This window comes from Pangasianodon hypophthalmus, chromosome 7, assembly GCF_027358585.1.
Source record: "Pangasianodon hypophthalmus isolate fPanHyp1 chromosome 7, fPanHyp1.pri, whole genome shotgun sequence".
NCBI classification, from domain to species: domain Eukaryota; kingdom Metazoa; phylum Chordata; class Actinopteri; order Siluriformes; family Pangasiidae; genus Pangasianodon; species Pangasianodon hypophthalmus.
The window spans coordinates 23,009,745-23,025,809 of NC_069716.1; the positions used below are offsets into that span (position 1 = coordinate 23,009,745).

Consider the following 16,065-nt stretch of genomic DNA (forward strand, 5'->3'; position numbering starts at 1 on the left):
AGCAGTGGTTCTTTGCTAGTGCATTTCCATCAGTAGAGTGCTGATACTCTCTCAAGGACCTGGATTTGAACTCACAACCTTCTGATCAGTAGCACAAAGCCTTAATCACTGATCCACCACCCCTAAAGAGACAACTTTCTGCTGTCAAAATTGGTTCGGTTCTGACACTAAAAACCTGCTGGTCCGAATTTGAGGGTTTGGTTATGTTGGCGCTTAAGCAAATCATTTTATATGACCACCAGTGAGAAGGTAAACACACAGAGTGCTTAAAGATTCAGTGTCTTTCATCTTGCTGGTTATCTTTATCTATCACAGTGTTTTTGTGCTGTGTAGACCATGAATGATTTGTTCTCAAAGCCAGAAGTAAAACGTAAAATTGTCCAGGCTTCTTGTTATTTTTAGTCCATGTGTCAAGAAACCTCTACATTTTATTATGTAATGTTTCATCTCTCTTAACTGGTATGAACTGGTAGAATCAGATTCCCCCCCCCCCCCCCCCCCCCCCCCCCCCTCTGTTGCATTTTGGACACTCTTACTCTTCAGATTATCATTTTTTCATTCCAGACACCAAGCATGGAAACTTGTCTCCAATGCACAGACATCTGGTTAGTTGTGTGAAAAAAAGAAATGGCTAATGTAATGGAGTAATATTACACTTGCACTTGGCTCAGAGAAGGATAGTTGATGCTGTTTTTTTTTGTGTGTGTGTGATGTTATGTCATATTTAACTGGAAAGAATTTTGTTTACACGGGACCTCTCATTCAGCGAAGACATGCTAAGTGTCCTGCTTAGGTTGATTGTGTTCTGGCATTATGCAAGTACCTCTAATATCTATCATGAATGTTTTTTTTCCCCCTTTCCTATAAATAAAATAATAATCTTTCTCATAGGAAATATTTGGTTTCTGCAATCTGTTGAAATCAAAAGTTTATTAATCTTTCTGTAAATATCTGGAACTACAGAGACAAGAAGGTTAGCTAGGTTTTCATCGTTCCAGGCTTTTAGCCTCATTTGAGACAAGGGTGGAGATTTGATGCTCTCCAGACTTTGGCTTTGCTGTAGTCAAGTGCTAACATTAACATTCCATGCAGGACAGTTTGGTTAAGAGTCGTTTAGGCCAAATGTGTAAGTGCTTCTTCAGTTCTGCTTCACATGTTGTTCACTCTTTGGATATTGTGAGAAGTTTTTTAAACCCTGAGTTAAATTAAAAGTTAAATTGTTGCTCTAAGTTTTATTTTAGTTTGACCTGGTGCATCACTTCATTTTGAACATAGATTAATCCAGATTTGCCATTCTGAACAATTTATGGCAGCAATGTATGTACTGTGCAAAAGTTTTAGGCACCATAATTTTTTAGTACGAACTTTGTTATAGATTTTTATTTTATGACTTCTACATTATTGATTCAGTACAAAAACATTTTAGATTTCCAAACATTAGTTTTCCAGCACAAAATTAAATGTTATAGAAAAATGTTTGTATGTCCGTAAAGAAAGCAGCATGTTACGTAAGAGACACTTTTCAGACAAAAACATAATGAAGGCTGCTGGGTTTTGCTGCAAAAATAAGAAGCAAGTGTGACAGTCAAAGTCTCCAGAAGAACTGTAGCTGCTTCTGCAAGATGCTCAGTAACACTTACAGCTCATTTCTTTATAAAACTGCACAAATTGTACCTGAGACTACTATTTGTTTCATTTATTACTGTTTACTGCTCTTTATAGTATTTTTTATGTATAAACATTTAATTTCATTATTGTTGAAGGGTTCTTTGCTCTACAGCATTTCTTTGCATGTGCGTAAGATTTTTGCACAGTACTGTGTGTGTGTGTACTTTATATAGTTTAAAATAATGGAACAACGTGATTATTCTATGTTTACCACAAAACAAATGTTAGTAATAGTAATCTCAATACATTTAAAATTATTTTTAATAATTATCCTGACTATATTTTCTAAATAATAAATTTGCTACATATCATTAGTTTGCAATACTCCAGTAGTTAAGCAAACGTGCGTTTAAAAATATCCATTAACTTCACTTTCATTCACAGGAGAAATGGAGTAATTAAAGCCAGCCCACATTTCTTCAATATTATATCGTCTCATGGTTTTATTTAACTTGAAACAGCCAGATTACCGTGGACAGAATTAGCATGATTAATTCAAGATGAGAAAGATTGTACAATTTAGGCCCAGTTTTTTAGAAGCTGAGAAACAGCAGGAGTTCAATCCGCCTCAGCCATCTCACAGCCTGCAGCTTCAATTCACAGCCTGATTTCAATTCCAGGCTGTATCTTTTCTACACATTTTCTACAAAATGTTTGTTACTTTATGTGATCTGGCATTTTATATGAAATATTGCTGTATATTACACTTTATTAGGTACAACCGTACACCTGCTCAGTGAGGCATTTTATCAGCCAGTCATGTGGCAGCAACCTAACACATACAGTGCATGATGTCATGGTCAAGCAGTTCAGTGGTTTAGTCTAAACTTTTAAAATGGGGAAGAACTGCGATTTTCTCCGGTTTAAAAAAGTAGGCACAGGCTCATCAAAACTGGACAGTTGCATTTCAGTGAAAATGTTGTATTTCTGCTGTGACATGAATTAGAATTTACCACAATCATGCCATGAAGCACATGCCCTCTCAAACTGTTTCAACAAAACTGACAATAATGTCAGTGAACACCAGTGGCTTCCACAGTCATCAGGTCTATTAGAGAACCTTAGGGATGCAGTGGAACAGGAGACTTATGGCATAAATGTGCCGCAACTATGTCTAAGGAATGTTTCTAGCTCCTTTATAAATCCACGCTAGTAAGAATTTAGGCTGTTCTTGGAGCAAATTGGGATTTTATCCAGCATTATGAAAGATGTGAGGCTGCAGCAGAAGAGCACTGTTCAAGATGATGGAAACATGTACTAAGGCTTATTGTTGGTATGTTTAATTTTTTTTTTTATTTGACTTCATTGTACATTATACCATCCCTGATATAGTCATAGAAAACCTTTTATGTTTGCATGTATTAATAAAATGTGTTTAACCCATTACATAATTACCAGTTTGCTGTGGTCCAGTGGTTAGCTTAGAAGAAATATGAGTGCAGAAATTAAGTAAAAACCATAAAATGTAAATATAGAGCTGGTATACACAGTGATGAAAGAAAATCATCATACAATATTAAACATAATGTAGTAACTGGATGAATTATATAAACAGCATGAGTTCATTCATACAACATCATATTTTTAAGCATTGTCTTAAAATATGGTAAGCTTTTTTGTACATACAATGGAATATTTTTTAAATAAAAAAATATAAATGAATATCTATGTATTAAAAGCAAACCATAGTGAAATGTGTTCAGTTTTAAAAAGGTAAAAACATTAGGGACATCCGGCTCTGTGTCCTGTAGGGTTTTATTTTTCACCCTCCATTAAACATTAGTGCACATAAAAACCCATTTATTCCCACATTCCACAGGATGTAATTATTCCAAACAGAAGGAAGGTTTTGTTCAAAGCAGAAACATCTCATCATTTAGATGAGATTTTCTTTTGGACACAGGGCACAATTTCTATCTTGTTCACCTCAATACCTCACTTTTACTGCCTTGCGCTTTACTGCTGTCTTCCATCCTTTTATTTCACCAACGATCATTTTAAAAAATAAGGACATTGTATAAGTAACCTTAATAAATATTTATTCTGAGTCTGATCTGGCCCTCTGCATCATAAAATGTAAATGGACCAAATTGTTAACCAGAAATAAACATGTCTTAACACTAACAATAATGTCCTGGAACTATACTGAACTGGATAGTTTTAAAGTAGCGCTTAACAGTCTGCTAAAAGGGAAAAGAGATTTTCCCCAGAACTTATCCAAGCAGGTCTAGTGTATGTACAACAGCTATCTTAGGAATTCTCTCTATCAACATCAGCTAGTTCATCAGAAGCATCGTCCTGGGTCTGATCATCATTCTAACAGTCTTAAAAGATTGTCGGTCATGGGTTAGGTAGGACTCAGTGGAAATATTATGCCATGTGCCCCAAAAGATGCCATTTCGCACTCCTCTATATCTTGTCTCATAATATTTCCCGTTCAGGTTTGCAGCCAGGCATGCATCAAACCACCATCCAGAGCTGTAGTAGGCTCCACAGTTTCCTGAGGTGTACTGATCATTGTCCCTATCTGGAGTGGTAAAGTTCTTTTGGTTGTGGTTGAACTTTTTACTGTACTGCATAGCGTCTCCAGCTGTGCCTGAATATCCTTCTATCGTCAGCCTGTAGTATTGGCTTTCATTGGCCACATGAAAGTGGTCATACTGGGCATATTCCTTCATTCCATCTAGATCCTCAAGTTCAATACGCAGTACCATGGGTTTAGTCGTCGTCAGCCAATGGATCTTGTCATTACCTAGCCAGAACTCACCTGTTAAGTTACCGAAACCCCTCTTATAGTCATTCCAGGTACGATTGAAGCTGGTGCTTCCATCGAAGCGATGCTGAATTAAAGTCCAACCTCCACCAGAGGACTTCATGTCACAGAAGACAGGGAAAGTCCTGTTGTCTGATCCGGTTGGTGTCACATTGTAGATGCCATTTGTTGGGTTTCTCATGATGAAGTCAGAACAGTCTTGGGAGGTTTTATCTATGAGCAGCAGAAACTCTTTTTAGTTTATTAAATTTATTTACTGAAATTAAATAATGTTCTTACAGTTGATGATTTATACATAAGGAATAAAACATGATGGGGTGTGCTGGTATAGGAAAATAATCCACAATAGGGTGATTTTTTCCCTGGAAACAGCACATTCCAAAGTGTTTTAATCCTCTTATACCACAGTGATTTGTCAACAATTACAATTTTTTATGAGTAAAGGACACATCACTCTTTTTAACTGTTTATAGTTATATTTAATGTTGTGGAATATCCACATGACTAGTTATCACTTACGTATGTTATAGTAGCTATAAACACTGTTCCATCATCTGCTTCTCTATTTTTATCTTTAACATAAATTAATATAAACCTGTGATTTGCCTTCTAGTTGGTACTACTGTCCATAATTAAAAATTAATGCTAATAATGAGGTTACACCAGTGACAATTCTAGACCATCTCAGCTCGTGGGCCAGGTTTTGACCAGATGCTTAGCTTTTGGACATTTATGGAAGGAATTTCCAGTGTCAGAGCTTTGTAACTTTCAGTAAGTTTTCCACCATGGGAAAGTCTTCAGGATAAAATGATTATACTATTTCAGATTCCTCATTTAGGGTCCAGCCATGTTTGTAACAGGAGCAATGGCCCCTTCTGGAACCCCCTAGAGATGCCACTGGTAGCACGTCTGGATGCATCTATTTTCTTCAGAGGACAGCAAATTGGAAGCAAGAAAGGTGCATGTGCATAAAAAACATGGTAGCTTTCCTTTTACATTGTTTAACATGCCCCATTTGTAATATTTTAATACTGGCTAATCACTCTAAATTTTGTAATGAGCCCCTGTTCTGCTACAATAGACAAAAGGCAAACAATGGTATTGATCTCTTCCAGGTTCCTGTGTTTCCCAAAAGCACAACATCTGTTGTTCAGGTGAAATATAACGTCCAGTTATCATCCATTGATCCTTGCAATGAAGAACAGACCAAATCCTTGCAATCAATTTAAATTTTGAGCAAGGTTTCAGACCAACAATAGGGCTGGAGAGCAGCTGTTGGTGGTTAAGTTTATATTATACAATTTCCTACCCAGATTGTTTTCAACTTAATGTTTAAGTTCTAGAGATACAGATGCACCCAAATGAACTCCCCCAGACCACAGATGTAATTAATCAAAAAAGCTCTGACAGTCTAAAGCACTGCAGGCTTTGGGTGCAATGAGCAGGCATAAATCATTTTGCCATTGTACTGTAAATATTTTTGAGCTCCAGCTTTCAGTGATCTTCAGTTTTATTATGTAATCATGTAGCCCTAATCTACTGCTAATCTACTGCAATAGATAGCATGGAAGCATGTGCATGTTTCAGGATATTTTGATGCCTTTGATGCATAACCAATCAAAGATCAACAAATAGCAACACATTCCTTACCTCTGTCGTTGTTTGATGATTCATGGCTGTTGAGTATTGATTGAGGAGTTGGACCGAGATCACACTGACCATCACATTTGCTGAGCAGCTGCTTCTCTAAGCCATGTCTGTCATCCATGTTGTTAACAGTGAGTGGTTTCTTGTTATTTCCATTGTTGGTGTGCCCAGCTGGGCTTTTGTGTAAGGTTGCCCCGCTCATTCTGTTTACAGCAACTGGGTAAGAGTTCCCATTATTGTTATCTACTGAATGTCCTCCATTATTGCCCTCTACTGAGTCAGCAGGTCCTAATGGAGTTTTGCTATATCTGTTATATGGGACAGGAGCATTGTCTGAGGATGGGGTTAATCGATTCGCCTCTGTACTAGCCTCGACCTTATCCATAACAACAGGGTTTGTGTCTCTTGCTCTGTTTTCATTGGTGCTTTCTGTAGATGTGGTTGACACCTTTGAGCCTGTACTGGCCTTGACTATGTCCATAATGATAGCCATTGACCCAATTGCTCTGTTTTGGATGCTGTCCAAAGAGTTGGGCTGCAAATCTGTCACCGCCCCGGACCTTTGACCATTGCTTGCACTCTGCAACTCTTTGTTTCCAGTGTCACTATGAGATCTTTTGGACTCTATTTCCTGGCTGGGGTTTTCCAGCCTGTTATGAACATGTTTATTTGACACTTTCACTCCAGAAGTGGTTTTGGCTTGTTCTGCACGATCTTGATCCATAAAATGTGGTGTTTTTATAATAGGAGGAGTAAACTGAGGCATTTTACTATGATTGTTCTTAAACTCTGTTTTTACTGTGTATGGGGTGGCTGCAGTTGTTGGATAGTTTAACTCATTCCTCTCACTGCTCACCACAGCTAGAGGCATCTTCTCAACAGGAGTTTGAATCCTTCCTTCTCTAAGAGGTTTCTTATGGTTTTCCTGGTTGGAATCTACACTGCTAGTTCTGAATGGGGTTTTTCCTGTTCTTCTATTGGTGCCTTTTGTCTGTTCCACAACAAGTGGTTGTGAGTCCCTTCCAATGTTATTTACTGTGTCCAAAACCCGATCCTGTCCTGAACTCCCACCAGGTTTTTCAAGTCTTGGTTTGGTCACAGTAGTTTGAGAGGTACTTTCAATCTGGCGATTAAAGATTGCGTTTAATACCTTGACTATAGGGGCATTTTTTGCTCTTTTTATGTGAGCTTGATCCACAATACCCTGAGTTGTCAAAGTGGGCCTGACTGATTGACTCATGTCATAGGCTGTGCTATTTAACAAATTATTTGGGCTGGACACAGTTTTAGAATCAAAATGTGTTGTCCCATTGCTCATCATATAATCAGTCACTCCAGTTGTGTTTTCTGGCCCTCCTGAGCCAAGTGCTTTACTTTTATTTACTGGTATTCTTTGCAAAATATATGGTTTTCTATGTCTAGGATCCTTACTTAGACTTTCCCCAGTGGGACCAGTTCTTTCTGGTTGGTTTGTAATTTCTTGCTGCTTCTCTAGCCTCATAGGAGATAGTCCAGTAGGCAGGTGCCTGCCACTTTTCATCGCATCACTTCTCAAAGATAAAGTTTTGTTGTTCCTTAGTACCTTCTTTCTTTCAGTGTCTATACTCACAGGGTTTGAACTCTTAATCTGTCCATTCCTCGGTCGTGTAATGTTAAATTTTGATTTTGTCAGAAACCGTCTTTTGGGTAGGTCATTATTACTATTCAGACTGGGATTTGTACCACTTACAGCAAGTCTAGAATCAGAGAGGGGTGATTCTGATGTCTCTCGTTGGCTTACAGTATCAGTTGTGTGATCTTGGTTTGGATATATTCCAGCCTTCCTCTCAGAAATTGTACTAGGTTTTAATGGGTTTTTGGAGATATAGTCCATGTCTTGTGGATTTATTTGATCAGCTGTGGCTGAGATGGGCAATTTTGGTGTTTCCAGTTGACTGACTGTCTCAAACGTGTTAACTGGAGTTGATACCACTGTGGCTTCCCTTTCAGAATATGTTGCAGGGTTGAATGTGTTTTCAGAGTTACTGTATACCATTTGTGGATTTATTTGGTATACATTAACTGTAGCACCGGCTCTGTCTGTCATTGATAACTGTGGCATTTCTAGTGGACTTGTCTCAACTTTGTTAAGTGGGGTTGAATCCATTTCAACCTTCTTCTCCTTATCTGATCCTGGTTTCAATGGGTTTTTAAAGGTACCATCCTGTGTTCCTGGATATGTTTGATTTACTTCAACTGCATCGATTATATCGGAGATGTTTGATTTTGGCATTTGTAGTTGACTGACTATCTCAGATGTGTTAACTGGATGTGATTGTGGATTTATTAGATCTATGTCAGCTGTGGAATTAGCTCTGTCTGAGATGAATGATCTTGATTTATTTAGTCCACTGACTGTATCAACATTATTAACTGGGTTTGAATTCATTCCAGCATCACTCTCTGAATCTATGCCAGTTCTGATTTGGTTTTTACTGTCTAGTATTTGTACATTTGTTGGACTTACATCAACAATGCCATCAGTTATGCCAGAAATGGGTGATCTTGACGCCTCTTGTCCACTGACTTTTTCAACGTTATTTACTGGGTTTGAATCCACTCTAGCATCACTCCCTGAATTTGTGCCAGCTTTGACCTGGTTTTTACTGTGTACTATTTGTGGATTTGTTGGACTTACATCAGCTATGCCATCAGTTATGCTTGAGATGGGTGATCTGGAATTCTTTAGTCCATTGACTGGATTTGAATTCATTCCAGTATTGCTCTCTGTATCTCTGCTATATTGTAATGAGGTTTGAGAGCTACTGCTCTGTATTATTGGATTTATTAGATTCACATCAGCTGTGGCATTAACTCTGCGTGAGATGGGTGAACTTGAATTCTTCAGTCCACTGACTGTATCAACATTATTAACTGGGTTTGAATCCATTACAGCATCAATCTCTGAATCTGTGCCAGTTCTGATTTGGTTTTTACTGTCTAGTATTTGTAGATTTGTTGGACTTGCATCAACTCTGTCATCAGTTATGCCAGAAATGGGTGATCTCGATGTCTCTTGTCCATTTACTGTCTCAATTTTGTTGACTGGATTTGAATCCATTCCAGTGTTATGCTCTGGATTTTTGCTAGAGTTTAATGAGGTTTGAGAGTTACTGCTCTGTTGTTTTGGCCTTATTAGATCTACATCGACTGTGGCATTAGCTCTGTCTGAGATGGGTGATCTTGAATTCTTTAGTCCACTGACTGTCTCAGTGTTATTAACTGGGTTTGAATCTATTTCACCATAACTCTCTGAATCTGTGCCCACTTGGAACTGATATTTACTGTCTAGTATTTGTGGATTTGTTGGACTTACATCTACTATGCCATCAGTTATGCCTGAGATGGGTGATCTTGAATTCTTTAGTCCGTTGACTGGATTTGAATCCATTCCAGTGTTACTCTCTGCATCTGTTCCAGATTTGAATGGGGTCTGAAAGTTACTCTTCTGTATTTTTGGATTTATTAGATCTACATCAGCTGTGACATTAGCTCTGCCTGAGTTGGGAGATCTTGAATTATTTAGTCCACTGACTGTATCAACATTATTAACTGGGTTTGAATTCATTCCAGCATCACTCTCTGAATCTATGCCAGCAATAAATTGTTTTTTACTGTCTAGTGTTTGTGGATTTGTTGGACTTACATCAACTATGCCATAAATTATGCCAGAGGTGGGTGATCTTGACGTTGCTTGTCCACTTACTGTCTCTGCTGTGTTAAATTTCGATTCTATTAGCGTTTCCATCTTTGCATCTGTGTCAGGTTTAAATGCCGTTTCAGATGTAAATTCCAGTGATTGTGGATTTATTTGACTTACATTAACAGATGCATTAGCTCTGCCTGTGATGGGTGACATTATCTTCTTTTGTCCTCTGATTGTGTCATCTGTGTTAACTGGTCTTGAATTCATTTCAGTATCCCTCTCTGAATATACTCCAGGTTTTAATGGTTTTAGCTTGGTAGAGCTAGCGCCTTGATTATTCTTTTCCATTTTTTCCTTGTTTTTCAAGGTTGGTTGTTGTATTACACTGACACTACCTTCTTTAGCAACATTGCCATTGTTAATGTCATCAAAAATATTGGATCTTGATTCTTTTAGTCCAGTGTCAGCAAATTCTTTTTTGTCCTCTTTGTCCTGTTGTTTTCCGGTAAGTTGTTTCATATTTGGTTCAAGTTCTCTGTTGTTTTCAGCATCAATGCCAGTCACCAATTGTCTTTCTCCTAGTGCCTTATCACCTTTTGGTGTTTGAAGTAGCTTTGTTTTTACATCATCATCATCATCCTCTGTAACTATAGTAACTACATGATATTCAGGGATACTCTTCACCTTGCCTTTTGCAGTCAGGGTTCCACTAGGGTACACCTCATGTCCAACCTTCATTGTATTGGTCTTATGTTTCTCATGCTGTGTAGGTTGTTCACTGTCTAGATCTCCAGGAAAAGTTGATTCAGTCAGTTTATCCAGTGGAGACTGTAGGATCTTCTTTTTTGTGGTTGTACGTGAGGGCACCTCTCCAACCTTACTCATACTCCTGCTTATTGGATTTTTTTCTGAAGTTTTAAATCCTTTTGGTCCTCTATCGGTCTCAGCCCTTGGTTTAGTGGTACGTGGGTTCACGTTCCTCTCCTGATTGGCATTCATTTGTTTTCCGAAGGCTGTTGGATTTATGTCCTTTGCATCGCTGCTGATGATCATAGTGTCTTCCACTGCAGATCTTGAAGTGGTCACTTGAACTGTACTCTCTCGCTTGGATATGTCCTGCTGTCTCTCTCTGGTGTTGAGAGTGCCCCTAGAAGCTTGAATCCTTTCTCCATCCTCCCCTTCATCATCTCTCCGTACATTCCAGTCCAGTCCCTGCCTCAACTTACACTCACGACAATCTTCTTTGAGCTGGTTCACCATCTGTGTCAGGCTTCGCAGTTCTCTGGCCATCTTCTCCAGTTCCCTGAATGACTTGGGAAGCTGAACAGTGAGAGGAGGAAGAGTGATGCGATAAGGGCATGTACTTTCCCCATCCTTGCACTGCCCTAGAGGTTTTAACCTCATCCATGAAGCGCTGTTCTCAGATGGATCCAGGCAGCTCTGAGATGCCACTAATGTTAGCAGACTGCCCCACACAGAAAGCACAGACAGCCACATTTTGTCCTGTTCGTTAGGTGGATCTGTTGGATCTGCACAGAAGTGTAAGAGGGAGAGAGGACTAAAGGAGCACCTCCCTTTCTGAAAGCTGTTTGCACTCGGAGAGAGACAGTGACGTGGATGAACAGAGGGTCTCTGGACAGGAATTTGCCTTTCAGTTGTGGCAAACATGATTATCTAACATGACGATTAACATGATTAACTAACATGATTATCAATATTTTTATAATCATGTTAGTGCTGCTGTAGAATACTTGTAGAATACAGCTGAGTGCAAACATTTTACAATTTATTTACAAAAACATAGATTTTCAAAATTTAAAAATGAATGGTATATCCAGCAACAAGACAACCAACATGACCATCAGACTGGCCAAACAATATTAGAAAAACTTTGTCAGGAAAATAGCAAAAACTCCAACTGAGAGGGTCCAAAAACGGTTCAAAGGATACAAAAGACGACAAATATAACGCAAAATGTGCACTTATAAATTGTAGGAGAATATTTACACATTCACAAGAGAAATACAAACTTTTGAACTGATATTGTTTTGTTTTTTCATTATTACTATCTTAACTTTAACTATGTGACCATTTTCTTTACTTGGGCTAATATCAGTGGTAGAAAGAGTACTGCTACTGTAGTAATAATTCACCTGAGTAAATGAGGTGATCAAAGAAAGTGACTCAAGTAAGAGTAAATAAGTCATCTGGTTGATTAATTCCCTTACAGGTTACATTTTTACATGTTCCATTTTCTGTTTTATTCTTAGGTAAGCTATGCTGAAGTGAACACCACTTCAATAATTGAAAGTATATAGAGAAGGGTAATGTTAGCTGGCTAGCTACTTTAGCCAAAATAGCTATTTCATTTGTAGCATTTAAAGATTAACTGAAGATACCTAATAAATTGGGCCAGGGATGCTCATCTGTCTCCATTGTCTCAGACATTGCTACTGCTGACTAAGCATTTGGCACCTGAAATGTACACCTTCATCAGGAAACTACTTTATTTTTAATTGGGTTTCAAAATTTAGTTATTTAAAATTTGGACTGAGTTAGATGCATTTTTTTACTCTATAACAGTGAGCAAAAAATAAATCTAACAAAGATGAATATTTTATTTAAAAAAAAAACTCCTATTATTTAATTATACTCAAACAATATTGTTACAGCAAACCATGTACTCAAGTACTGTAATGAGAGTCCATGTAGTTCATTATAATCCACCCCTGGATCATATAGGGACATTTATGAATACATGAAATGTGTTGCTGCTGTAAACTAAATTTTATTTGCCTCCAACGTTTGTACTTAATTGAAAATTGTGTATTATCTTAAAAATTAGTGTGAGATTAGCCTCCTATGACCCCTAATACAGCCTCAGTGATTCCTACAACATTTGTATTTAATTTTACATTTACATTGTTTAGCAACCACCCTTTTCCAGAGCAACATGCTTTGTAGTCTCTATCAAAAATATTTCCTCATGCTAGTTCAATTGATCACTGTATAATCTTAAAAACCCTCTTAGAGAGAATTTAGTACAGTATGAAAAAAAAAAAAACACAAGGATATTTTTTTTATTAAATTGCTGCTCATATAAGTGAATGGTGAAGAGGAAGGTCATCAGTCTAGACTCAGCAATTCAGACAACCAGAGGAAGTTTATTTACCAGCAAAGAAAATATAGAAAGCCTCTGGTCCATTTCTGAATTTGAACATAATTTGAACATTTGAATCTGACTCTTACATAATGCTTAATGACAAGTTACAAATTGTACAGCTGTTTAGTGTGTACAGCCAAACTTTTCACAAAATTGTCCAAGATTGCTATATCGTTCCTATTTATTTCAGGAGATGTTATTTATGTAGCTGGACATTATTTGTTGTTGCTTGATGAAATTTTGAAAATAATATAAATAAAACTCCAAACTCTCAACCTAATTTTATCTTTCCATGTGCCAGAATGATTTAAGTGATGAAAGTATTTTTTAAAATGCTATCCCTGATTATAGATAAAAAGCCTCTCAAGTGAAATGTGCTTTCCCTTGAAGTGGCTGTTTTGTAGACGTGCAATCTGGGGCATCACTCTGTGATCTGGAACACACATTGTGCTTTCTGCATATATCATAACCACAAGCATGCAAGCATACAGATGTGTGAGATTGATCCTGGCAAGCAGATACACTGCATCCTGTCTCTAATACCATACACACATACACATGGTAATATGTCCAAGGCATACTCTTATGTAAGTTTGTCCTGTCTAACGTCACCTTCTGTTTTAGGGACAAATCTTGTCCAAGACCACCTGCTAATTCTTAATACCGAGCTAAAAGCAGATCCATGCAAGCTCAGATGTCCTAAAGCTGTAGTGTTTCACTTTTTTGAGTGATGATGTAACTTTGATCTAAGTGAGGTGATTTTACTGCACACATTAGGCAAGACTGAAAAACTCTTCCAAGAGTCTATTTTGTTGCCAGCAGCAAAAACATTTATGTACCACATAACATGTAATCTGGAAATGTAAATTTTTGTTATTATGTACATTCTAAATGTAGCCATCAAGCATTTCAATAGGCCTAATCACAAAGACATTACCATGTATGGTTAGGGCTATTTTTGTGAAGTACCCATGAAACGTCATAGTTTAAATTCCACCTGTGATGGTTCAACCAGTCAGTGTCTCTGCCTATGTAAACACTGTGATTTTTCCATAAACCAGCTCACACAAACATCTGACTGGTGTTCAGTCTGTACTTCCACACTAGTGAACTGTATTCTGCCATTTTTAGCCCTCTTAGTGTGACAGTGATATGTGATTTGGAACAGACAAGAATCATGGCCTGTTGCTTGTCCTATTGCAGCTTTTTTTCCCATAACAGAATACTTTCAGATGGTCTTTCTTTGTAGAAACCATTGTGTATAAATGGCAAACTGTGAAATGCAAAATAAACATCTGGAATTGTTTCTTCATTCTGAATGAACTACAGATAACATCAAGTCCAAATGTTTGCACTGTGAAAACATTAAGCCTTGGGCTAATATCTTTCATAGATGCTCCAAATTTACCCAGCATGCTCCACTTCTCATTTCAATGACAAGTAAAACATTTTTGAACACAGCTTTAAAATCACAAGTGGTTTTATCAGTTCAGTCTCATTCCCTCTCATAGATTACCCTCTTGAACTATTACATATAATCAATATTGTTATATACACTCAGAGTATACACAGAATGGTGCGTAAAAACAAACAAAACCTGCTTTTCAACTGTCTGGTTTTGGTGAGCCTGTGCCCACTGTATCCTGGAATGGAACCTGATGTGGTTTTCTGTTGTAGCCCATCTGCCTCATAATTCAACGTTATGCATTGTGAGATGCTTTTCTAATCACCATTGTAGAGTTGCTATCTGAGTTACCTTAGCCTTCCTGTCAGCTTCTAGTCTGGCCATTCTCCTCTGACCTCTCTCATCCACAAGGTGTTTCCGCTTGCAGAACTGTCGCTCACTTTATGTTTTTCAAATCATTCTGTGTAAAGTTTAGAGACTGTTTTGTGTGAAAATCCCAGGAGTTTCTGAAATACTTAGCAGTTTCTAAAATACAGTTGGGGTCATAGGTTTAAAAATTTTTTTTTAATTTAGTACTGCCCTGAATAAGCTATTTCACATAACAAATGTTTACATTTGTCCACAAGACAAAATAGTAACTGAATTTAAATTGTTATTATTTTGTCTTCTGAGAAACATGTAACTATCTTATGTAGCTTCTGAAGTAGTACTAAATGAAAAAAATCAAGGTCTTTAAACAAAATAATAACAATTTACACCAATCATCCTGTTCAAAGTTTACATCCCCCTGGCTCTTAATGTAGTGTGTTGCCTTCTTGAGCATCAGTGAATGTTTGCACCTTTTGGAATAGTTCTGTATGAGTGCCTCAGTTTTCCTCAGTGTGAAAAGATGGATCTCAACATCATATAGCCGCTTCTGGAAAGGGGTCAAATATGCAGAAGATGCTGGAAAAGCAAAGAATGTGCAGGACCTGGAGAATTTTTCTGAAGAACAGTGGGCTGTTCAGGACAAACAAGGGACTCATGAACAACTATCACAAAACATAAAAACAGTTGTTGATCATCCAGGGAACAACACACAGTATTAAGAATTAAGTGTACGTAAACTTTTGTACTGGTTCATTTGTGTAAATTCAATTATTATTATATGTAAACATCTGTTATGTGAAATAGCTTATTCAGGGCAATACTAAATAAAAAATAAAATGCAATTTTTATGAACCCTCTTATATTTTAAAAATGTTTTGCAGATTCTGAAACTCATATGTAAACGTACGACTCAACTGTACTCAAACCAGCAAATCTGGTACCAACAACCATGCCACGGTCAAAGTCACTGACATCACATTTTTTTTCCCCATTCTGATATTTGGTGTGAACATTAACTGAAGCTCTTGACCTGTAGCTGCATGATTTTATGCATTGCACTGCTGCCACATGATTAGCTGATTGGACATTTTCATGAATGACCGTGGCACAGGAGTTCCTATTAAAGTGGTCACTGAGTGTATAATTGAACAGTATGGAAATTACCTATTGTGTAACCATCTCAGGACTCATTTTGAATGCTCATTTATTGTTTTGTAAGTGATCTCTCAACTGCAAATTTACTATAAATACAGAAAGATTGCAGATAAATTACTTTCCAAGGAACCATGACTTTTTTTTACATAATTTTTTTTTACATTTTTGTGGAACAACATTATTAGTGCTAGTGCCTGAAA

At 37.4% G+C, this 16,065-nt stretch overlaps 1 protein-coding gene across 1 annotated transcript; it reads right to left on the reverse strand.

Annotated features, from left to right (window-relative positions):
• Nucleotides 1-2,157: 2,157 nt before the first annotated feature.
• fgl2b (fibrinogen-like 2b) lies at nucleotides 2,158-11,316 on the reverse strand. Its single transcript, XM_026918381.3, has 2 exons — nucleotides 6,092-11,316; nucleotides 2,158-4,654 (listed from the first exon to the last, which is right to left on the reverse strand). Exons 1-2 carry the CDS (start codon nucleotides 11,268-11,270, stop codon nucleotides 3,945-3,947), a joined length of 5,889 nt encoding a protein of 1,962 aa, XP_026774182.3. The 5' UTR covers nucleotides 11,271-11,316; the 3' UTR covers nucleotides 2,158-3,944.
• Between the last annotated feature and the right edge of the window lie 4,749 nt (nucleotides 11,317-16,065).

Bases quoted from the DNA above. Each gene is read 5' to 3' on its own strand.
- fgl2b (XM_026918381.3), bottom strand. From the start codon at position 11,270: ATGTGGCTGTCTGTGCTTTCTGTGTGGGGCAGTCTGCTAACATTAGTG. The intron at 4,655-6,091 runs GTAAGGAATGTG...TGCTGCTCATAG, and splicing joins ATCATCAAACAACGACAGAG to ATAAAACCTCCCAAGACTGT.